General features: G+C 44.5%; 1 protein-coding gene across 6 annotated transcripts in view; it reads left to right on the top strand.

Moving 5' to 3' along the window:
• Positions 1 to 25,185, top strand: part of lins1 (lines homolog 1) — a 60,862-nt gene that overhangs the window by 18,422 nt on the left and 17,255 nt on the right. For all 6 annotated transcript variants that reach the window (XM_078241588.1, XM_078241589.1, XM_078241587.1 and 3 more), the window contains exons 3-4: positions 3,946 to 4,035; positions 16,070 to 16,211. In XM_078241588.1, the coding sequence (XP_078097714.1) occupies positions 3,946 to 4,035; positions 16,070 to 16,211 (232 nt within the window). The remainder of the gene's footprint in view (positions 1 to 3,945; positions 4,036 to 16,069; positions 16,212 to 25,185) is intronic.

Genomic DNA, 25,185 nt, shown 5'->3' with positions numbered 1-25,185 from the left:
CCCTCTAGCATTCCTTTGATTTAAACTTTTTATCAGTATCCCATGTGCGTCTTTCCCCATTTTCTAATTGGTTATAACCGTTTGACACCGGGTCTATTATTAACGTAACTGTCTCTGTTTAAAGGCCTTCATGTTCCATTTGGTCTGGCACGCGGTTGAGTCACCACTGACTCCCCTGTTCTGGGCGGGATGGCATTCCGGTCTGCATTGAACAAGGTGGTGGGGAAGGATTGTTTCCTGAAAAACTTTTTTAATGATGCTGCCATTTGATCAAAGAGAGGCTCTGTTCCCCTTAATTGTATTCCAGTCATTACTAAAAAGAGTATCCATACATGACAGACACGCACAGTCCAACAACTTAAAGGCCAATACTGTATCTGGAATCTCTAAATTAAATTTTATTAGCCTGTTATGGCCCCTATCAAAATCCATGATATACTCTTCCATGGACTGGGTATCTTGTCTCCTAATCCTGTCAAACATCACCCATCCTTCATAATTTTCCAAGAACTCACCTTTTTGGTCAGGCTTATCTCAGTATTGTAGCAGGAGCTGTAGCCCTTCTTCTCTATTTAGGGTATCTGCCATCCAATCAGGAAATACTTTGCTTTTTATCTTGAACCTAATGCTATACTTTTTTTTTCAATATTGTGGTGCCAAGGGTCCACATTTCCACCTCTGCCTTCCATTGCCGATACAGTTCAGCATCTGAAAAGACGGGGACAATCCAATCCCAGCGGTTTACTTCTACCTTCCACCATGGTTGTAGCTCTTCTTCAAAAACAAACACCAAATTACAATGGGTTTTCCGCTGCTACCAATGTTTCTTCAGAAGGAACGCTTCAAAAATGCAGCTAATAAACAACAACAAAACTTATTTCAACTTATAAATCAAAGAAAAGGTTTAATAAAGAAACATCATTACTCCAAACTTGGGGCCTCACCCTGGGCCCTTCCAAGCTTTCCACAATTCCACATAGTTCCTTATTTATAGTGAATCGGTTGGTCAGCTGACTATTACATCACTCTGCGATTGGTTCCATGTTTTACTGGGTCAGCTGACCCTTGCATCTTGTTCCCATTGGTCACATTACATCCAACACAAATTTGTTACTGGTTACATTCTAACATGGTTCCCCTTTTGTTGGAATATCCCTAGTCTTTATCTGAAGCATTTCTTTCTTTAACAATCACCCATTGTTCCATTGCAAGTTTTTCATGTCGAGCTTTGTTTCCATTTAACCCTGGTTAGTTCCCCTCTCAGCCCATTGAGGTTTTTATTACTTTATTTATTCTTTCACAGTCTGTGATAATTGTTGGCTAGGCCATCATATATTGCCCATCCCTAATTGCCCTTGAAAAGATGATGGTGAACTGCCTTGAATCACTGCAGGCCATGAGGTGTAGGTGCACCCACACTGCTGTTAGGAAGGGAGTCTAGGATTTTGACCCAATGACAGCAAAGAAATGGCAATATTGTTTCAGCTTAGGCTGGTGTGTGGGGCTTAGAGAGGAACTTGCAGGTGGTGGTGTTCCAGTGCATCTTCTGCCCTTGTCCTTATAGGTGGTAGTGCTTGTGGGTTTGAAAGATTGTATGAAAGGAACCTCTGTTGAGTTTCTGCAGTGCATCTCACAGATGGTACATACTGCTGCCACTGTGTGTCATTGGTGGAAGAAGTGAATGTTGAATGTGGTGGATGGGGTCCTGATCAGGCAGGCTGCTTTGTACTTGAGTGTTGTTGGAGCTGCACTCATTCAGGAGAGTATTACATCACACTGCTGACTTGAGCCTTGTACACAGGCTCTGGAGGAGCTGAGTTACTCACCACAGAATTCCCAGTCTCTGACCTGTTCTTGCAGCCGCGGTATTTATATGACTAGTCCAGTTCAGTTTCTTGTCAATGGTTATTTATGTCTGGTCGTTCAGTTTTGGTCAATGGTTAGCCCTCTTCCAATTTGGAAGTTCTCCTTCTTGTTTCTTCTTCTTTTCCGTCACTACTCTAAGCCTTATGATGCAGTGATCACTCTTGCTTAATTGTTCTCCCGCAGATGCTTGGTATACCTCATTCCTCAGTGCCATATCATGCAATATCTTTTTTCTGGTTGGGCTGAGTAGATACTAATCAAGGAAGTTCTCCTGAACATATTTTAGAAATTCCTCCCTATCCTCTCCTCTTCCCTTCGCTGTAACATTATCTCAATCAATATTTATATAATAGAATCTCAGCAGAAAGAGGCCATTCGGTCCATCGAGTCTGCACAGACCACAATCCCACCCAGACCCTATTCCCGCAACCCCGCATATTTACCCTGCTGATCCCCTGATACGAAGGTCAATTTAGCATGGCCAATCAACCTATCACGCACATCTTTGGATTGTGTGAGGAAACCAGAGCACCTGGAGGAAACCCATGCAGACACGGGGAGAACGTGCAAACTCCACACTGACAGTTATCCGAGGCAGGAATTGAACCTGGGTCCCTGGCGCTGAGGTAGCAGTGCTAACCATTGTGCCACCGTGCCGTGTCATTAAAGTCCCCCAGTATCAGCACCATATGGTTTTCGTACATCCCTGTGATTTCTCTGCAGATTCGCTCCTCTCTTTCTTGGAGGCATATAACCAGGAGCATGATCATACCCTGTTTCTTCCTCAACTCCAAATGGATTCTCTCCTCATTTTAATACTACAGTGTCTTTCCTAATCGGAACTTTAACCCCACCTCCCTTTTTTTTAAACTCTGTTTTCTGATCACTTGGAATCTGAATATTAGGCACCCAGTTCTCTCCATCCCATTGTTGCCATACACAGTACTTCCACTTGGTTGTTTGCACTTGCAGCTCACCAATGTTATAATTTTATTCACTACACTTTGTGCATTCATAGGTTTGCACTCTAAACCTTTCTTTGTATTCCTCTTAGATCTTCTCAGGCCAACTGCCAGTTTAGTTTAAACCTTCCACACAGGGTGAAAGTCCCAGCAAGACAATGATCCTAATCCTGTTGAGGTACAACCTGTCCCTTTTGAATTGGTGCCTCTTGCTCTAGAACTGGTGCCCCAAGAATCTGAAGCCCTCCCTCCTGCACCATGCCTCAAACCATGCACGGATCCTCCCTATCTTCCTATTTCTGCTCTCACTGGCACTGGGAGTAATCCAGAGATTACAATCCTCAAGGTCCTACTTTTTGAACTCTCCCTTAGCTCCTGAAATTCTGACTGTAGGTCCTCCGCCTCTAATGTCATTGGTATCGATGTCTTCCATGACTTGTTGCTCGCTCCCTTCTCCCTGCAGAATATTCTGCACCCTCTATGTCCTTTACCCTGGAATTAGGGAGACAACACACCACGCAGGACTGACAATTAGGGTTGCAGAAATGGCTGTCTGTCCCCCAATTTTAGAATTTCATATTATGGCTAGATTTTTACTTTGTTCTGTTTCCCCTGGTGTCCATTGATGCCATGATCTGGACTGCAGTCCTTCAAGGTGTTGTCACTCCCAGCAGTACTGATAGTGTGGATAGCGACCTCAGTCGGTCTTTCTGTTGAACCAAAATCTTTTCAGACTGTGACCTTCCATCATTCACAGATTATTCGCTAGTCCTGGGTAGGGTACAGTCAATACAGTCAGACAGGAGATTTCCTGTCCTCCCTCCTGCTTCAGAACATGCCTGGGCTTGACACATTCTCCATCAGAAGGTTCTTTTGTGAAACTGGGCCTCAAGCCGGGTCAGGGAAATTGGAGAGAATCACAAGTAAAACTCTCAAATGTGTCCCATTTTGGGTGAACATTCAGTTAAAGTTTATGAAGCCCAGGATCAGAACAGTGGAAAACGTCAACAGGTTTTGTAAAGTAACTGAATTATTCCAAAGCCTTCTCCTGTTTACTTTCATTAATTGTTTCACTCTTGAAATTCTGAGCGATTTATATGATGTATTCTATCCCCAGGTTCCACTGTTTGGCTGCCCAGACAAGCTGTTGTCTCACTTGGCTATGAAATGCATTGCATCACTGATTCTAGTTCAAATGATGGTGATGGTAAGTATGAACCGAGGGTACAGTTTATAATAACAGGAGTATTTTACCACTAGATGCAAATATTAGTTTAATTACATGGCATCGCTTGTAGGTAAAACTAATTGTCTCTGTTGTCTAGGGTAGGTTTCTGAAACAGTGCTATTTGTAATGCGTATGCATTCAAGATCCTATTGCTGACTTGTGGTTTCTATCCACAAGAAAAGGGTCCTGCTGACACCAAAAACTTATCAAGACATTTTGCTGATACCAATAATTAACTTGGATCTTCAGGTTCTATCAGGTTATCTTCCAACATATCAGATCCTGTGCAATCATCCTGGTTGATCTTATTAAATAGATTTCTGAAACACTCCTAAACTCCCATCACATTTCAATGTTTTAAAAAGGAAGAATGAGTCATTTTTTTTCTGGCAACAAGCCAAACATTTACAGACACCTGTAAGCTTTCAGCAGCAGCAACAATTACACTCATTAAGCTGGTGTGAAAGAAAGAGTCCCTGTTAAACACAGCTCCATCTTTGCAGGACTAGCACATTATCTGTAACATGGTGCAGCATAACTTCTGACTTACCACCAGAAATGCTGTGGGAGATCTGGTAGTGCAAGGCTTCTACATCTATAACTAATGCTACAGGTGTTCAGACTGGCTATGCAGAACGGATCACTGTAGTTATGATGTGGAGATGCCGGCGTTGGACTGGGGTAAACACAGTAAGAAACCTCACAACACCAGGTTAAAGTCCAACAGGTTTATTTGGTAGCAAAAGCCACTAGCTTTCAGAGCGCTGCTCCTTCATCAGGTGAGGGCACTCAAAGAACAAAGAACAATACAGCACAGGAACAGGCCCTTCGGCCCTCCAAGCCCGCGCCGCTCCCCGGTCCAGGATTGAATCCTGAATCCAGGATCCCCGCCCAATTTTCCAGCCTATCTACATACCAATATCCTATCCACCGAGCTGTCCCTCACAGCTACGATGCTTTGTTCATCACAACCTATTAACTCACCCCCACCCCCTCATTCCAGACCATGTGATCTCCAGAGAGAGGCGAAAACCCAGAGTGAAAACCCCAGGGCCAATATGGGGAAAAAGAATCTGGGAAATTCCTCTCCGACCCCCTGAGGCGATCGAAACGAGTCCAGGAGATCACAATGGCCCTGATCGGAAAATGCTTCCCAACCCTAGTCGTTTCCACGTCCACGAACACCATATGAATTCCCTGCCCCCGAGACAGGTTCCCAACTATCCGCAGTCTCGCTCTGTACTGGCACCAGCAAGATGATCATAGAATGAAGCCTTGAAACGAGAAACAAGGAACAATTAGCCCGCGCCGCTCCCTGGTCCAAACTAGACCACTCTTTTGTATCCCTCCATTCCCACTCCGTTCATATAGCTGTCTAGATAAGTCTTAAACGTTCCCAGTGTGTCCGCCTTCACCACCTTGCCCGGCAACACATTCCAGGCCCCCACGACCCTCTGTGTGAAATATGTCCTTCTGATATCTGTGTTAAACCTCCCCCCCTTCACCTTGAACCTATGACCCCTCGTGAACGTCACCACCGACCCGGGGAAAAGCTTCCCACCGTTCACCCTATCTATGCCTTTCATAATTTTATACACCTCTATTAAGTCTCCCCTCATCCTCCGTCTTTCCAAGGAGAACAACCCCAGTTTCCCCAATCTCTCCTCATAACCAAGCCCCTCTATACCAGGCAACATCCTGGTAAACCTCCTCTGTACTCTCTCCAAAGCCTCCACGTCCTTCTGGTAGTGTGGCGACCAGAACTGGACGCAGTATTCCAAATGCGGCCGAACCAACGTTCTATACATTTGCAACATCAGACCCCAACTCTTATACTCTATTCCCCGTCCTATAAAGGCAAGCATGCCATATGCCTTCTTCACCACCTTCTCCACCTGTGACGTCACCTTCAAAGATCTGTGGACTTGCACACCCAGGTCCCTCTGCGACTCTACACCCTTTATGGCTCTTCCATTTATCGTGTAGCTCCTCCCTACATTATTCCCACCAAAATGCATCACTTCGCATTTATCAGGATTGAACTCCATCTGCCATTTCCTTGCCCAAATTTCCAGCCTAGCTATATCCTTCTGTAGCCTCTGACAATGTTCCTCACTATCTGCAAGTCCTGCCAGTTTTGTGTCGTCCGCAAACTTACTGATCACCCCAGTTACTCCTTCTTCCAGATCATTTATATAAATCACAAACAGCAGAGGTCCCAATACAGAGCCCTGCGGTACACCACTAGTCACAGGCCTCCAGCCGGAAAAAGACCCTTCCACTACCACCCTCTGTCTTCTATGACCAAGCCAGTTCTCCACCCATCTAGCCACCTCCCCCTTTATCCCATGGGATCCAACCTTTTTCACTAGCCTACCATGAGGGACTTTGTCAAACGCTTTACTAAAGTCCATAGAGACAACATCCACGGCCCTTCCTTCGTCAACCATTTTGGTCACCTGAAGAAGGAACAGCGCTCCAAAAGCTAGGAATGTTTCAGAAATCTATTTGCTACCAAATAAACCTGTTGGACTTTAACCTGGTGTTGTGAGACTTCCTACTGTGTCCTCTGTAGTTGCCCAGCTCCCATTTTCTGCAATGAATTCTGAAAGCACAAGAATTAGTTAATGTATTAAAAACACAGATTTCCAAAATTATGTTAAAGAGGCAAAATATTCCTTGAAACCTCAGGAGTTGTGTTTCATACTGCTGTTATGCATTCATCTGAAAAGGGAACGTTTCATTCTATGTTGGATTAGAGAACACTGGAATAATTAAACAATTGTCTGCCTGTTCTACTTTAAGCAAACCCAGACCAGTGGTTCCCATCCTTTTCAGTAAGGATTCCCATCCTTTTCAGTGTTAAGGATTTAGAGGAGTATACGGGATGTAGGAAGAAGCTTAAGAAGGAAATTAGGAGAGCGAGAAGGGGTCATGAGAAGACCTTGGCGGGTAAGATTAAGGAGAATCCCAAGGCTTTCTACAAATATGTCAAGAGTAAAAGGATGAGATGTGAAGGCATAGGACCCTTAAAAGGTGAAGGGGGAAAAGTTTGTGCGGAACCGTTAGAAATGGCGGAGGTGCTTAATGAATACTTTATCTCGGTATTCACGGTGGAAAGGGATCTGGGTGGTTGTACTGCTGGTTTGCGGTGGACAGAAAGGATCGAGCATGTGGACATAAAGAAAGAGGATGTGTTGGAACTATTGAATGGCATCAAGGTTGGTAAGTCTCCGGGACCGGATGGGATGTACCCCAGGTTACTGTGGGAGGCGAGGGAGGAGATTGCGGAGCCTTTGGCGATGATCTTTGCATCGTCGATGGAGACGGGAGAGGTTCCGGAGGATTGGAGGATTGCAGATGTGGTCCCTATATTCAAGAAAGGGAACAGGGACAGCCCGGGAAATTACCGACCGGTGAGTCTAACCTCAGTGGTTGGTAAGTTGATGGAGAGGATCCTGAGAGACAGGATTTATGATCATCTAGAGAAGTTTAGTATGATCAAAAGTAGTCAGCACGGCTTTGTCAAGGGCAGGTCGTGCCTTACGAGCCTGGTTGAGTTCTTTGAAAATGTGACCAAACACATTGACGAAGGAAGAGCGGTGGATGTGGTCTATATGGACTTCAGCAAGGCGTTCGATAAGGTCCCCCATGCAAGACTTCTTGAGAAAGTGAGAGGGCATGGGATCCAAGGGGCTGTTGCCTTGTGGATCCAGAACTGGCTTGCCTGCAGAAGGCAGAGAGTGGCTGTGGAGGGGTCTTTCTCTGCATGGAGGTCAGTGACCAGTGGAGTGCCCCAGGGATCTGTTCTGGGACCCTTGCTGTTTGTCATTTTCATAAATGACCTGGATGAGGAAGTGGAGGGATGGGTTGGTAAGTTTGCTGACGACACCAAGGTAGGTGGTGTTGTGGATAGTTTGGAGGGATGTCAGAAGTTGCAGCGAGACATAGATAGAATGCAAGACTGGGCGGAGAAGTGGCAGATGGACTTCAACCCGGATAAGTGTGTGGTGATCCATTTTGGCAGATCCAATGGGATGAAGCAGCAGTATAATATGAAGGGTACCATTCTTAGCAGTGTAGAGGATCAGAAGGACCTTGGGGTCCGGGTCCATAGGACTCTTAAATCGGCCTCGCAGGTGGAGGATGCGGTCAAGAAGGCGTACGGCGTACTGGCCTTCATTAATCGAGGGATTGAGTTTAGGAGTCGGGAGATAATGCTGCAGCTTTATAGGACCCTGGTTAGACCCCACTTGGAGTACTGCGCGCAGTTCTGGTCACCTCATTATTGGAAAGATGTTGAAGCCATTGAAAGGGTGCAGAGGAGATTTACAAGGATGTTGCCTGGATTGGGGGGCATCCCTTATGAGGATAGGTTGAGGGAGCTTGGTATCTTCTCCCTGGAGAGACGAAGGATGAGAGGTGACCTGATAGAGGTTTACAAGATGTTGAGAGGTCTGGATAGGGTAGACTCTCAGAGGCTATTTCCAAGGGCTGAAATGGTTGCTACGAGAGGACACAGGTTTAAGGTGCTGGGGGGTAGGTACAGAGGAGATGTCAGGGGTAAGTTTTTCACTCAGAGGGTGGTGGGTGAGTGGAATCGGCTGACGTCGGTGGTGGTGGAGGTAAACTCGTTGGGGTCTTTTAAGAGACTTCTGGATGAGTACATGGGATTTAATGGGATTGAGGGCTATAGATAGGCCTAGAGGTAGGGATATGATCGGCGCAACTTGTGGGCCGAAGGGCCTGTTTGTGCTGTGGCTTTCTATGTTCTATGTTCTAACACAGCACACTTTGAGACAAACAATTCCATGGCACACCCGCTTCTGTTCAGCTGAATCGATTGCTCATGATCGCTCCACAATGCCGTAGCGAACAAACATTAGCCAATATTATACAAGGGGTGGGGAATAGGATGCGCCACAATTCAGCAATCCACACAACAGTGTTTCCTCATTGCGTGGCCATTAATCCTGTGCTCAGTTTAAATCAACATTCGGACTGAACTTCAGTTTAATTCAAAGCCATTAACTCTGCAACAATAATGCCAGTTGGACATGAAGATGTACCAATCAATGCCAACCAGAAAACAAGAAAAAGCATATGCACGATGAAAAGCTTTGATAGCATGTCTCTTTTCAGCAATTCTCAAAGTTCTGTACTACTAAACCATTATTAATTTTCATATTTAACTAGTTCTGATCCAGAAGGAGAAGGAATGCTCACCGATGCCCCGTTTGCAAACCAAGGATCTCTCACTTTCAGTATTTCCCTTCAATCTCAGCCACCCAAACCTAACACTAACTTTATTTCAGAGACTGTTCTGTTGGGACTCTGGCAACCCCGAGCTCCCACCCCAGGTCTTATTCCTGCCTCAAAGTTTTTGAGCAAGAGGCAGCCTTGTCAAATATGAATGAGACCCAGGAGTTAAAATGGTGTGGGTTGGAGGAATGGGGAAATGGTGAATAATTCTTGTGATCATATCGGAATAAATTTATGTAGCCAGGAATTCCTGTTATCAATCATTGTAGTATAGAACCTAGAACATTACAGCGCAGTACAGGCACTTCGGCCCTCGATGTTGCGCCGACCAGTGGAACCAATCTAAAGCCCCTCTACACTATTCCAACATCATCCATATGTTTATCCAATAACCACTTGAACGCTCTCAACGTTGACGAGTCCACCACTGCTGCAGGCAGGGCATTCCACGCCCTTACTACTCTGAGTAAAGAACCTACTTCTAACATCAGTCCTATATCTCTCACCCCTCAATTTAAAGCTATGACCCCTCATGCTAGCCATCACCATCCGAGGAAAAAGGCTCTCACTGTCCACCCTCTCTAATCCTCTGATCATCTTATATGCCTCTATTAAGTCACCTCTTAACCTTCTTCTCTCTAACAAAAACAACCTCAAGCCCCTCAGCCTTTCCTCATACGATTTTCCCACCATACCAGGCAACATCCTGGTAAATCTCCTCTGCACCCTTTCCAACACTTCCACATCTTTCCTATAATGCGGCGACCAGAACTGTACGCAATACTCCAAATGCGGCCGCACCAGAGTTTTGTACAGTTGCAGCATGACCTTCTGGCTCCGAAACTCCATCCCTCTACCAATAAAAGCTAACACACCGTACGCCGCCTTAACAACCCTATCAACCTGGGTGCCAACTTTCAGGGATCTATGCACATGGGCACCCAGACCCCTCTCTTCATCCACACTACCAAGTATCTTACCATTAGCCCAGTACTCTGTATTCCTGTTACTCCTTCCAAAGTGAATCACCTCACACTTTTCCGCATTAAACTCCATTTGCCACCTCTCAGCCCAGCTCTGCAGTTTATCTATGTCCCTCTGTAACCTGCCACTTCCCTCCGCACTGTCGACAACTCCACCGACTTTAGTGTCATCCGCAAATTTACTAATCCATCCTTCCACACCCTCATCCAGGTCATTAATAAAAATGACAAACAGCAGTGGCCCCAAAACAGATCCTTGCGCTACACCACTAGTAACTGAACTCCAGGATGAATATTTCCCATCAACCACCACCCTCTGTTTTCTTACAGTTAGCCAATTCCTGATCCAAACCACTAAATCACCCTCAATCCCATGTGTCCGTATTTTCTGCAAAAGCTTACCACGGGGAACCTTATCAAACGCCTTGCTGAAATCCATGTCAACCACTTTACCCTCATCCACCTCTTTGGTCACCTTCTCAAAGAACTCAATAAGGTTTGTGAGGCACGACCCACCCTTCACAAAACCGTGCTGACTATCCCTAATCAAATTATTCCTTTCCAGGTGATTATAAGTCCTATCTCTTATAATCCTTTCCAATACTTTGCCCACAACAGAAGTATGGCTCACCGGTCTATAATTACCAGGGTTGTCCCTACTCCCCTTCTTGAACAAGGAGACAACATTTGCTATCCTCCAGTCTTCTGGCACTATTCCTGTAGACAATGACGACACAAAGATCAAAGCCAAAGGCTCTGCAATCTCTTCTCTAGCCTCCCAGAGAATCCTAGGATAAATCCCATCCGGCCCAGGGGACTTATCTATTTTTACCCTTTCCAGAATTGCTAACACCTCCTCCTTATGAACATCAATCCCATCCAGTCCAACAGCCTTCATCTCAGTACTCCCCTCGACAACACTGTCTCTCTCCAGTGTGAATACCGACGAAAAATATTCATTTAGTGCCTCTCCTATCTCTTCAGACTCCACGCACAACTTCCCACTACTGTCCTTGACTGGCCCTAATCTTACCCTAGTCATTCTTTTACTCCTTACATACCTATAGAAAGCTTTAGGGTTTTCCTTGATCCTACCTGCCAAAGACTTCTCAAGTCCCCTCCTGGCTCTTCTTAACTCTTTCTTTAGGTCCTTCATGGCTAACTTGTAACTCTCAAGTGCCCTAACTGAGCCTTCACGTCTCATCTTAACGTAAGTCTCCTTCTTCCTCTTCACAAGAGATTCAACCTCCTTCGTAAACCACAGTTCCCTCACACGTCTGCTTCCGCCCTGCCTGACAGGTACATATTTATCAAGGACACGTAGTAGCTGTTCCTTGAACAAGTTCCACATTACAATTGTAGTGTTGGTTTAATATTACTACTCATCCCATCCTGTATTGCGCAGTGCATTCACCATTTGATTTCTTATTTTAAAAACTCCCTTCTGATATAGGTCAGAATATATCTATATATCATAGAATCCCTACAGTACAGAAGGAGGCCATTCGGCCCATCGAGCCTATGCTGACAACAATGCCACCCACGCCCTATCCCCATAACCACACATATTTAGCCTGCTAATTTCTCTGACACCAAGGGGTAATTTAGCATGGCCAATCCACCTAACCTGCACATCTTTGGACTGTGGAAGGAAACTGGAGCACCCAGAGGAAACCCATGCAGATGCGGGAGAATGTGCAATCTCCTCACAGACCCGCGACCAAAATTGAACCCGGGTCTCTAGTGCTGTGAGGCAGCACTGCTAACCACTATGCCCAAATGATTTGCACCATACAGCTTCCTGTCCCTCAAAACCCCCCAACATCTCACGCATACACACCCCTGCTCCTGGAGCTTCCATTGTTCATACCACATCTGAATATTTGCTTAAACATCTTGACTCGCTGACAGTTATTTTGATTTGATTTATTATTGTCTCACGTATTGGTGTACAGTGAAAAATATTGTTTCTTGTGCAAAATATACCGTTCATAGAGTACATAGAGGAGAAGGAAAGAAGAGGATGCAGAATATAGTGTTATAGTCATAGCTAAGTGTAGAGAAAGATCAACTTAATGCGAGGTAGGTCCATTCAAAACTCTGGTGGCACCAGGGAAGAAGCTGTTCTTGAGTCGGTTGGTACGTGATCTCAGACTTTTGTATCTTTTTCCTAACGGAAGAAGTTGGAAAAGAGAAGTCCGGGGTGCGTGGGGTCCATGATTATGCTGGCTGCTTTTCCGAGGCAGCAGGAAGTGTAGACAGAGTTATGGACATCAGTTGTCGATTATGTCCGGCACGAAAACATGGCCTGCGTGGAAACATACTGATAGATCGTGATGTGAAATATTGAATTAAAGAAAAACACCTGTGCGTGGTAATCCGTCCAGATATTTTCCACCTTTAACTTTTGATAAACTAGATGGTCACAGATATTGATAATCAGCAGGATTCCACATACCCAGAGGATGCTGAAAGTTTCTGCAGCTGGTACTGGCTGAACCTGCGGTAACCAAGACTGCTTTTTAACTAGACCTGGTAAAGGGTGCCAGTCAGACTCAGACTGGTGCTGGTGATACAGATGGTGTTAAAGATGACAGGCTGGAATCCCAGCACAAAATCGGTAGCTGCAGCTGCAGTGGGACAGCAGAACGTTTCTAAGCAGGGGGTCGCCATGAATTTACAATTACCTTCAGTAATATTACCAACCTTAGTTGAAATTGGGGGCGGCACATGAATAGTGGGCGGCACGGTAGCACAGTGGTTAGCACTGCTGCTTCACAGCTCCAGGGTCCTGGGTTCGATTCCCGGCTCGGGTCACTGTCTGTGTGGAGTTTGCACATTCTCCTCGTGTCTGCGTGGGTTTCCTCCGGATGCTCCGGTTTCCTCCCACAGTCCAAAGATGTGCGGGTTAGGTTGATTGGCCAGGTTAAAAATTGCCCCTTAGAGTCCTGAGATGCGTAGGTTAGAGGGATTAGTGGGTAAATATGTGGGGTAGGGCCTGGGTGGGATTGTGGTCGGTGCAGACTCGATGGGCCGAATGGCCTCCTTCTGCACTGTAGGGTTTCTATGATTTCTAAATTAACAGCGGCTCTGACCAGAAGTCAACACAGACACTAAAACCGATATAGTACTAGTGTACTTTTGAGTTAAGCGGTCTGGAGGACTTGTTGCCGTGCTAACTGACGGGGCAGCTGTTGGGAAGAAAACCGACTCAGAACGCAGCATTTGAGCAGCAGGAGCTGAGCAGTCGCTGAGGCAAACGGTTGGGTCTTGTCGGCTAGCTTGATCAAAGGGTGCGTGCATAGGAATGCCGGGGCCACAGCACACTTGCACCCTTCTCACGACACACCAGCGTGTCTTGGCATGGCGGTTGAGAACCACTGCTCTAGCTCAACATAAAACACAATCAAGGACTCATTATGACAGCGATAAAAAAACTGTCGAAAGCAGGCTGGATGATTTTATAAAGTTTAATGGCTTTCAATAATTGGTGCCTTACGCAATGCCAGTGCTCAAACACCAGTTTTCCATTTGGGGGCAGCGTGGTTAGAATGCTTATTGTGTTAATATTGTGCTATAAAATGCAGAACTGCCAGTAGTAAAGGAGGTTGTCAGTGAGATGATTCATGAATTAGAATGTTTATGTGGTCAGTTATTAACCATGGAACTATAACGTGCTTTCTATAATTCCTCATTTGCAATGGATCATGCAGTGCTTTATGGCCTTTTAATAGTCCAGATTGAGAACCATGAATCCAATTTCTAAACGTCATTACACTTCAGTTGTCCAATCCATATTTTAATTCATTTTGTATTGGAGCAATTTGAGATGCTTAGAGAAGATAGATAGGAAGAAACGATTTCCACTGGCAGGAACAGTCAGTAACCAGAGCACACAGATTTCAGATTAACAAAAGCAAATGTGTGAACCTAACTGAACAATAAACAATTAGACTAACAGTAGTAATAGCGAAAATACTTGAGTCTGTTGTCAGAGCTGTGGTAACAGGGACTTAGCCACAATATGATTAGACACAGTTAGCATGGTTTTATGAAAGGGAACTCATGTTTGAGTTATCTATTAGAGTTTTTTTGAGGATGTAACTTGTAGGGTAGGCAAGAGGAAGCCAGTTTATGACGTACCTTTGGATTTTCAGAAGGCATTTGATAAAGTACCACACAAGGCAGTTGCACAAGATTAGGACTCGTGAGGTTTGGGGAATGTATATCAGCATAGAGAGTAGCAATAAACAGATCATTTTTGAGATAGTGGGTTGTCACGAGGGTTGCTGTTTGTGCCTGAGTTACTTAACTTCATATCAGTGCATAGAATGAATGGATTGAGTTTAATGTAAGATGATCTGAAGCTATATGGGAAAGTAAGCTGTGAGGAGGATGCAAAGAGGCGGAAAGGGAATATAGACAGGTTATGTGTATAAAAGGAAGGTGGCAAATTGAGTATAATGTGGGGAAACGTGAGGTTACTCACTTCGGTAGGAAGAACGGAAAAACAGAATACTTTTTAAATGGTGAGAAACTATTAAATGTTCACAGGGATCTGAGTATCTTTATACACAGAACACAAAGTTAACATGTAAATAGGGCAAGCCATAAGAAAAAGTAAATGTTCGGTTTGCCTTTATTACAAGGGATGGTTGAAGTTTAAAAGTAAGGAAATCTTCCTGCAAATATGTAAGGCTTTCTTGTGACTACATCTGAAGTACTATACACAGTTTTGGTCTCTGCATTAGTTTGTCTAATACTACTTCTCTAGTGATGATGATGATGGTACTTAATTCCTCCCCCGTATTCTTTAGTATTAATGGGATGTTCAGAATCCGCAGTAACAGTGGGTGGAAGACCGACGTCAGGTTGGTACTACAAGTGGGAATTGGGCTGAATGCAGAAGGTTCAAAGGGGGGAGTGAAAAAGAAAATGAGACACAAATGGAGAGTATGAGAAGAGACTGGCAGCTAATATAAAAGGCAATCCAAAGTCGGCTTCAGGCATATAAATAGTAAAAAGGGAGTAAGAAGGGTGTTGGTCATGTTAGCAGCTAAACATCACATCAGGTTTCAAACTTCCTCTTAAGCCACGTCTTGTTGAATTTCTCGAATTTGAATTAAAATTGTGTAATGCTGCCTGTCTCCAAAGTACTTGCAGACCCCCAGTCTTCATTTGCCCTTACGGATCCCTCTTCCAAATCTATCATACTGTTTTGATCGGTATTAGCAAATTTATCATTCTCAACTAATGCTTAAGTTTTAGACCTAAATGTTCTGAGTTTTTAAAGATTGTGACATTACTTTAGATTGTCCAATCATCCCATGTTATCTGTCTGACTACAGTTAAGGGATTTGAAGGTGACAACAAATATTTGCCAAATGCAGGCTAGTTTTTAGTTCAAGTAAAGTTAGATTCTTTAACAGGAATAAAAACAGAAAATGCTGGAAAAGCTCAGCAGGTTATAGATTCATAGAATCCTACAGTGCAGAAAGAGGCCATTCGGTCGATCGAGTCTGCACCAACCACAATCCCACCCAGGCCGTATCCACATATCCCTACATGTTTACCCGCTAACCCCTCTAACCTATGCATCCTGGGACACTAAGGGGGCAATTTAGAATGGCCAATCCACCTCGCCCGCACATATTAGGTTAAAACGGAATCCAATCCAAATGAATGTTTCAGATCAGTGACCTTTGATCAGTACAGTACTGTTTCATTCGTAACCTTCAGCAACCGGTTCTGTTGTCACTTGTTTTTAGGATTTATCCATTGAAAGTTGGATGAGCCACTGTCTGTACACTCTATCCAAAGAAGCTGGAAGTAATCAAGCAGCTGAATGGCTCCAAACAATTACATTTGTGATGAAAGAAGTTTTAAAGGGAAAGTCTCTGGACAGGACAGGTTAGTGAATCCTTGTGGCAATATTCAAGAAAACGTTGTAATGAATTGTATATCTTTTAAACTTCATTGCACATATGAAAGAAAGGGTGGGAAAATGATTATTGTGAACTCCCTACCTCCACCATACTTTAGATAGAGTCTCTGCAATACATGATTATGGTCCAAGCAATGTAGAATGCATTCAGACTTCCATTTCTGAGTTTATTTCTAACTAGTTGAACATAATTCATTAAATATATCTATAATTTATTTTTTAATTTCCCAAATGGTCACAACATCCATGTCTAATTTTTATTCATTCGTTCATGGGCTGTGAGCATCATTAGCCAGGTCACTATTTATTACCCATCCCTAATTGGCCTTGAAAAGGAAGTCCATAAATTATCGGTACACACCTTCAGTGATATTAGTTTAAAGTTGATTTATTAGTATTACAAGTAGGCTTACATTAATACTGCAACGAAGTTACTGTGGAAGTCCCCTAGTCGCCACACTCCGGCGCCTGTTTGGGTACACTGAGGGAGAATTTAGCATGGCCAATGCACCTAACCTGCACATCTTTCGAACTGTTGAAGGAAACCGGAGCGCCCAGAGGAAACCCACGCAGACACGGAGACTATGTGTAAATTCCACACAGTGATCCAAGCTGGGTATCGAACCCAGGTCCCTGCCGCTGTGAGGCATCAGTGCTAACCACTGTGCCACCAGGACTTTGACCCAGCAGCTGTGAAGGAAAGATGATATAGTCCCAAGTCAGGATGCTGTGTGGCTTGGAGGGGAACTTGAAAGTGGGGATGTTCCAATGCGTTTCCAGCCTTTATCCTTGTGAGTGGTAGAGATTACAGATTTGTATGGCACTGTCAGAGCAGCCTTGGTGAGTTTCGGCATGTATCTTGTAGATGGTAACCGCTGCTGCCCTGGGTGATTGCTGTGGGTGGTGGATGGGGTGCCAATCGAGTGGGCAGCTTTATCCTGGATATTGTCGAGCTTCTTGAGTTGTTGGAGCCACACTCATCCAGACAAGTGGAGAGTATTCCATCACACTCCTGACTTGTGCGTTGTAGATGTTGGGCAGGCTCTGGGGAGTTAGGAGGTGAGTTATTCACCATAGAATTATCAACCTCTGACCTGCTCTTGTAGGCCACATTACTTATAATGCATTTTGAGCACTTTGTCATGCTGTTGTCTGAGGCGAAGTCCATGATATAAATCTCAACGAGAAGTGTTTGTTATGCCAGTAGATTGCATAATGATTGGTACTTGTTAAAAGTCAGTGCAGGTTCAGCATTTTGTAATTATGATGCCATAATGTGATCGTGAACAGATCAGTTTGGCTGTACATGTCAGTTTTGATCGGTATCTGGTCAGACACCATTTGGAGTATTGTGAGCAGTTTTGGGCCCTGTATCTAAGGAAGGATGTGCTGGCCTTGGAAAGGGTCCAAAGGAGGTTCACAAGAATGATCCCTGGAATGAAGAGCTTATTGTATGAGGAACAGTTGAGAACTCTGGGTCTGTACTCGTTGGAGTTTAGAAGGATGAGGGGGGATCTTATTGAAACTTGCAGGATACTGCGAGGCCTAGATAGAGTGGACGTGGAGAGGATGTTTCCACTAGTAGGAAAAACTAGAACCAGAGGGCACAACCTCAGGCTGAAGGGGCGATCCTTTAAAACCGAGATGAGGAGGAATTTCCTCCATCGAGTACAGACCGAGAGTCCTGAAACAGTCCTCGTACATAAAGCTTTTCATTCCTGGGAGCCTCCTGTGGACCCTTTCCAGGGCCAGCACACCCTTCCTTAAATACAGGGCCCAAAATTGCTCACACTACTCCAAATGACCAACGCCTCACAAAGCCTCAGCAGTACATCCCTGCTTTTGTATTCTAATCCTCTCGAAATGAACGCTGACATTGCATTTTCCTTCCTAACTACCAACTCAACCTGCAAGTTAACCTTAAGAGAATCCTGAACTAGGACTCCCAAGTCCCTTTGCGTTTCCGATTTCTGAATTCTCTCCCCATTTAGAAAATTATTTACGCCTCTATTCTTCCTACCGAAGTGCATAACCCCGCACTTTCCCACATTGTAATCCATCTGCAAGGATATCCTTCCTCAGATAAGGCCAAGAAAACTGCACACAATATTCCAGGTGTGGACTCATCAATGCCCTATACAATTGCAGTAATGATGTGGAAATGCTAGCGTTGGACTGGGCACAGTAAGAAGCTCCTTCGCCTGATGAAGGAGCAGTGCTCCGAAAGCTCGTGATTCCAAATAAACCTGTTGGACTTTAACCTGGTGTTGTGAGAGGACTTACAGTTGCAGTAAAACATCCCTATTCCTATACTCAAATCCACTCGCTATGAAGGCCAACACACCATTTGCCTTCTCTACTCCCTGCTGTACTGCGTGCTTACTTTCAGTGACTGATGCATGAGGACACCAAGGTCTCATTGAATATCCACCTCTCTCAATTTACACCCATTCAAATAAGGTTTTCATTGCAAAAGAACAATCTTTTTGTCCCTTCAATTCTACCGCCATGGAATTGGGGAGGGCGAGGAATGGAAATGTCCGTTATCATCGAGCGGGACTTTCCAGTCTCGCTCGAGCGAGACTGTAAAATCCTGCCCATTGCCTTGCTCTTCATGAAGCACTGACTGTAATATCTTTTTTTCATCTTCTAGACACCTGTTCACCAAAAATTAGCTCTCAATCTTTCAGCAGCTGATGTTCAGCTGGAAACAGGAAATTTGCTCTCTTTATGTCTGCTAGGCTAATGTGTCCTTTCTGATCATTTCATAGGAATTTGGAGCAGAAGTCGGCAAATTCAGCCCTTCCAGCTGCTCCGCCGTTCAATCAGATCATGGCTGATCTCTCCCTGGTCTCAAATCCATCTCCCCACCTGTTCCCCATGTCCCCTTATCTCTTATTATTAGAAATATATCTATCTCTTTCTTGAAACCATTCAATGATTCAGACCTCTCCGCGCTATGGGGCATCGAGTTCCACAAGTTCACCACCCTCTGCATGAAGTAGTTCCTCCTCATCTCTGTTTTAAATCTACCGCCTCTCGACCTGTCCCAGATTGCCCCACAAGAGGAAACATTTGGTCTACATTTACTCTATCAATCCCTTTTAAAATGTTATATCCTTCAATTAGATCAGAATTTCATCCATTGCAGTATCCCCAATCAGGCCAAGCCATCTTAGCTGTTCTGAGGGCAGACCTTTCTTCAAGGCTGATGGAACCTTTGTCCCTGTGCTGTTCCCTCTGGTAAGCAGCATCTTCTCAGTCCCCAATCACCACAGGCTGAATTTAATACTGGGGGCAGGCCCCTGTCTGTGATTTCCTGGCTTGTCCTGGAGCTATTTAGTGGCTGTCGGGCCTTCAGTTGTCTCGAGGCAGGCCTTGCCTGTTCTGCCTCCGAGAACTGCTGGCCAAGCAAATGGCTGGCAGCTGTCTTGTACCCAGCAGTGTCACCAGGACCAGTGGGGCCACTGCTGGAGGGAAGCATATTGCAGTTGAGCCTGGACTGAGGTAGGCCCAACGTTTCAATGGGGGCACGTTGACAAGGGGTGCGGAGCTAGAGTGTTCAACTCTCCATGTCAGGAAACACGGGGGTGGGATTGTTGGAATACATCATGGGCACAGGGGGGCCTGAAAAGGTGGCTCCCCATTCCTCCCCTTGCCAGCCACCAGTGTACCTGGCAGGCTGGTGCTTGACACTGCCCTCTACAAACACCACCAGCGTCAATAAGTGTCTCTTTATACTCTCGATTAATCAGTAAACCAGTGAAATAAATAAATTAACAACCCCTGTTAAATGTACATTTCTATATTATTGGAAGTAAAACAGAACCAGAAATTCAGTGTTTATACTCTCTTGAAAATCAAACAAATGATCAACCCCTTTCAGAAGGTAACTAACTTTTACTGCAACAATAAAACACTAAAGGAAACTGCCCCTGCAGCACCCACTGCTCGCAGAAGACCTCAAGGTGGACATGGCGCGTTCATTCTCCAGGGACTCTGGGCTGTGGAGGTACTAACTGGAGGAGGGGGGCACAGGACTGCTGCTTGTAACACCCTCCACTCCAAATCCCTGAGAGAGAAAGGGACCACACCTGCAATATAGAGCTTTCCATTAGGAACCCCTCCTCTGTTTCACTGGGGACTCCCCTCTGTCTCATGATGACGGGATGGAATGCATGGCCTGTCCAGACAGCTGATGAGGAAGTGCAGCAACAGCCCGTACAGGAAACCACTCCGTGCTGAGTGGAACGACCGGGGATTTCAATGACTCAGATTGTGGGTCGGCAACAGTTTTAGGGCTCAGGCCACTGAGAAATTCCATCAAACTGAGGATCATCTTGGACAGCAGTGCTCCACACCACAAGTGCAGTCAGGGCCAAGCACCACGTTTTATGGCTCTGAATGGCTTTGGCTGCGAGCTGGCGTCCACCAACTCGCGTCATAGAATCATAGAGTCCCTACAGTGCAGAAGAGGCCATTCGGCCCATTGAGTCTGCATCAACTCTCTGACAGAGTATCTTGCCCAAGCATTATCCCCACCCTATCCCTGTAACCCCACACATTTACCATGGCTAATCCATCTAACCTACACATCTTGAGACACTAAGCGGCAATTTAGCATAGCCGATCCACCTAATCTGTACGTCTTTGGAATGTGGGAGAAAACCGGAGCATCTGGAGGAAACCCATGCAGACACAGGGAGAACGTGCAAACTCCACACAGACAGTGACCCGAGGCCGGAATTGAGGTCTGTAAGGCGGCAGTGCTAACCACCGTACCACCCGACTTGCATCGTGCAAGTTTTTCTGGCGACCTCAAGCCCACAAAGTGAGATGTTAAAAACTATGATGCATGCCATTCCTGACTGGCACCAGCTACCGTAGTTTTGGATATGTTACTGGGCTAGTAACCCAGAGGTTCTGGAGATATGAGTTCAAATCCCACATGGCAAGTGTAGAATTCTTTCTATACCTTCAGCAAAATTCAATGCTACACCTGTGCCTTGCGCAGATCTTGAAACCTGGACCTTCCTGACCAGTGAAGTGAGCCAAGTATCCATATATACTCATTTGAGTATCAAATAAACTAACTATTATTCCTTTCAAGGGACAGAGTTATTTTTAAAAAATTAACAAATATATCTTATTTTGGAGGAGATGATGTACTCCAGCTCCTGCAACACCCACCAAAAGGCCTTGAGCACATGGTGGAGACCATATGCTCCCTCTCCAAGGCCACCTGGGTACAGATGTAATCAGAAAGAGAAGTAGATCCTCTCAGCAGCCTGCTGTCTGAACCTGCTAATGGCCACTTTGTCCAGGCCCAGGACTTGGCTAACAAGGGACCATCCAACTTCCACCCGCATAGATATGGTACATGGACTCCTTAAAGCCACAGAAACTACAGGCACAGTGTCTCTTTATACTCTTTTGAGGATACCAAATAAACAAATTCAATTGACAGTGTTCACAGGTTATTATCCAGTGAGTGGCCTGCATTTGTAGACACACATCCTTAATTTACACAATTATCACGTAACAACAATCATTTAAGTCATTCACAATTTGATTTGATTTATTATTGTCACATGTATTAACATACAGTGAAAAGTATTGTTTCTTGCGCGCTATGCAGACAAAACATACTGTTCATAGAGAAGGAAATGAGAGAGTGCAGAATGTAGTGCTACAGTCATAGCTAGAGTGTAGAGAAAGATCAGCTTAATGCGAGGTAAGTTCATTCAAAAGTCTGACAGCAGTAGGGAAGAAGCTGTTCTTGAGTCGGTTGGTACGTGACCTCAGACTTTTGTATCTTTTTCCCAAAGGAAGAAGGTGGAAGAGAGAATGTCTGGGGTGCGTGGGGTTCTTAATTATACTGGCTGCTTTGCCGTGGCAGCGGGAAGTGTAGACAGAGTCACGCTGGTTTGCGTGATGGATTGGGCTACATTCACGACCTTTTGTAGTTCCTTGCGGTCTTGGGTAGAGCAGGAGCCATACCAAGCTGTGATACAACCAGAAAGAATGCATCTGTAAAAGTTGGTGAGAGTCGTAGCTGACATGCCAAATTTCCTTAGTCTTCTGAGAAAGTAGAGAACCATTCTTATACTCTTAAGTTTACCAATAAAGCAAATTAATAGTTAAATAATTAACAGCCCTATAAAGACACACTAACTAAAAACAAATATTTCAATGGTCAATAGTATATTGGAGGCTGGTGATGCACTCCAACCTCTGTAACACCCACCAATCGTGGAAGACCTCAGGCATACTGACTGATGCCGTGTGCCTCCTCTCCAGGGACACCCAGGCATGGACCTAACCACCAAAGAGAGGTCAATAACTGAAGTGACTGACCCCCCCCCTCAACTAGCCGCTGTCCAGGTCTGTTAATGGCTATCTTGGCCAAGCCTAGGAACAGACTAACAAGGTTTTCCAATCTGCCTTTCTGAATTGTGTTGCCAAATATCAGGAGCATTCGGCTGAAGTGCAGCCAAAGATTGAGGAGCAATGGCCTCCTCAAATAACAGAAAAGGGCTACAACCTACATAAACGCGAAACATAGATTTCTCAAAGCTACAATAATTACAACCAAAGTGTCTCTTTAAAAGAAGTAATAAATATATTTAGTTACGTTTGCCTAGGTTATTAATCAGTGAGTGATCCACACCTGTAGAAATACATCCTTAATTGATACAATTAACATGGACCCAGGCTCTTCTCAATCTTTTAAATAATTTACATGTCTTGTGACAGAAAATATATTCATCAGCTGCACTACTTTGTAAAGTCAACTTTTGGTGCTTTTCAAAATGGGCAATTGCTGAGCTGACAGAAAGTCACCTGATGCCCTTCTGCAGTTTCAAAGTAACATTAGCCATGTGGACAGAGAGTCTGCTCCAGCCACCTTCAAAACAAGACAAGTCTTCACAGGACTTAATCTCCAATAATGGTGCTAATGGCCGAAGCATTTGCAGTTCTAACACAACACAATGGTTTTGATAAGAGGGCTTTAGTTAGTTAACCCAAAACCAATGTCTCCAAAACTAAAAGCAATCCTGACTCCAAATAGACACCTAGATTCCAGCCATGAGAATATACAGCCTGTGTCCAACAGCGAGGAAGTGTGTCTGTCACCTGACCTCTCCCAAACAATAATATTGGCTAGTGGAACTGAATTCCAGCAGCACCTGGTGTTGTTAAACTTCTTACCTCCAATGTAGAGCTCCAGACAACCGCCTGTGCTGCCTACCATCAAGGCAGTGGCAGCAGAAAGATTGGAACATTTCAAATTTAGGGATTGGGAAAAATATTGCCACCATTTATAAAGGGGGAAATCAGATTTTTTTTCTGCTTACAGGTGGATAGAGTGGATAAATCAGGGCAGTTAAATTGACACCCCTCCTATCTGTGACACAAGTGAACCATTCTTATGTCTGTATCCAGACACTGCTGACTATTTGATGGGAGAGAGAGAGGAAGTGGCAGAGACCAGTCCTGTACTTCTATACACTTCCCAGCAGAGGGCATTAGAAACAGTGCCCAGCAGCCCAGTGTCATTTTATGTCAGTTGTATAACTGAGCTTACAGCATGGATCAGATCAAATCTCAGAACTTTCCTGATCAGCTTTAACTGCGCATGTTGAAAAATTACCTAATTTTCTGAAATCAGGCCTGTCTTTGGAGTACATTTACCAATAGAATTGTTTTGCATTCACCCTCAAGTTTGAGGCATAATACTTATCTCGGTGCAGCTGAGCGCTGGGGACTGCTAATGAGTGTTAGTTGGCCAGGACTGACCACTCACTCCATGGGTTGACAAAGTGCAATCTTATTTGAACCGTAGCTGGTTCAGCCGAGTTTCTCTGATCTGAAAAATCCTGGAAGAAGAAAACCGATAAATAAAATATGATTTTCAAAGCAATAAAATTAAAGTGGAGAGATTGGGGGAAAACGGGTTTAGAAACTAGTTAAGATAGAGAGGGAATATGGAGAAAGAGAAGACAAATTGAGCACAGTGAGTATTTAAATTTTATTTAAAATAGAGATTTCAGTGTTTTCTTTGGCGTTTAGAATTAAATTTTGAGCTAAAAAATAAACATTCCCCATATTCAAGTAGTTTCTTTACAGAAATATTAATACTTACTGCAAAGCAACCGTACAAGAATGGAAAACTGGCAGCCTGAGGTGATTATTTCATAGAGGTTTACAGCATGGAAACAGGCCCTTCGGCCCAACTTGTCCATGCCGTCCCTTTTTGTAGCCACTAAACTAATCCCAATTGCCCCGCATTTGGCCCAGATCCCTCTATACCCATCTTACCCATGTAACTACCTAAATGCTTTTTAAAAGATAAAATTGCACCCGCCTCTACTACTACCCCTGGTAGCTTGTTCCAGACACTCACCACCCTCAGTGTGAAAAAATTGCCCCTCTGGACACTTTTGTATCTCTCCCCTTTCACCTTAAACCTATGCCCTCTAGTTTTAGACTCCCCTACCTTTGGGAAAAGATATTGACTATCCAGCTGATCTATGCCTCTCATTATTTTATAGACCTCTATAAGATCACCCCTCAGCCTCCTACGCTCCAGAGAAAAAAGTCCCAGTCTATCCAGCCTCCTTATAACTCAAACCATCAAGTCCCGGTAGGATTCTAGTAAATCTTTTCTGCACTATTTCTGGTTTAATAATATCCTTTCTATAATAGGGTGACCAGAACTGTATACAGTATTCCCAAGTGTGGCCTTACCAATGTCTTGTACAACTTCAACAAGACGTCCCAACTCCTGTATTCAATGTTCAATTTCCCAAGAATTCTCAGTGGTTGAAGGGACACACTCAATGCATCAATATAATACTCGTATACAATAACAGACAGGGCCATTTTATCTCCTGTCGGTGTTTGTTCAGAATAAAGTGAGATGCTGTTTGCGTATGC

This window comes from Mustelus asterias, chromosome 24 (genome assembly GCF_964213995.1).
Source record: "Mustelus asterias chromosome 24, sMusAst1.hap1.1, whole genome shotgun sequence".
Classification (NCBI taxonomy): domain Eukaryota; kingdom Metazoa; phylum Chordata; class Chondrichthyes; order Carcharhiniformes; family Triakidae; genus Mustelus; species Mustelus asterias.
The sequence above is the reverse complement of the archived record's forward strand: the minus strand, read 5'-3'. Positions and strand labels throughout refer to the sequence as shown.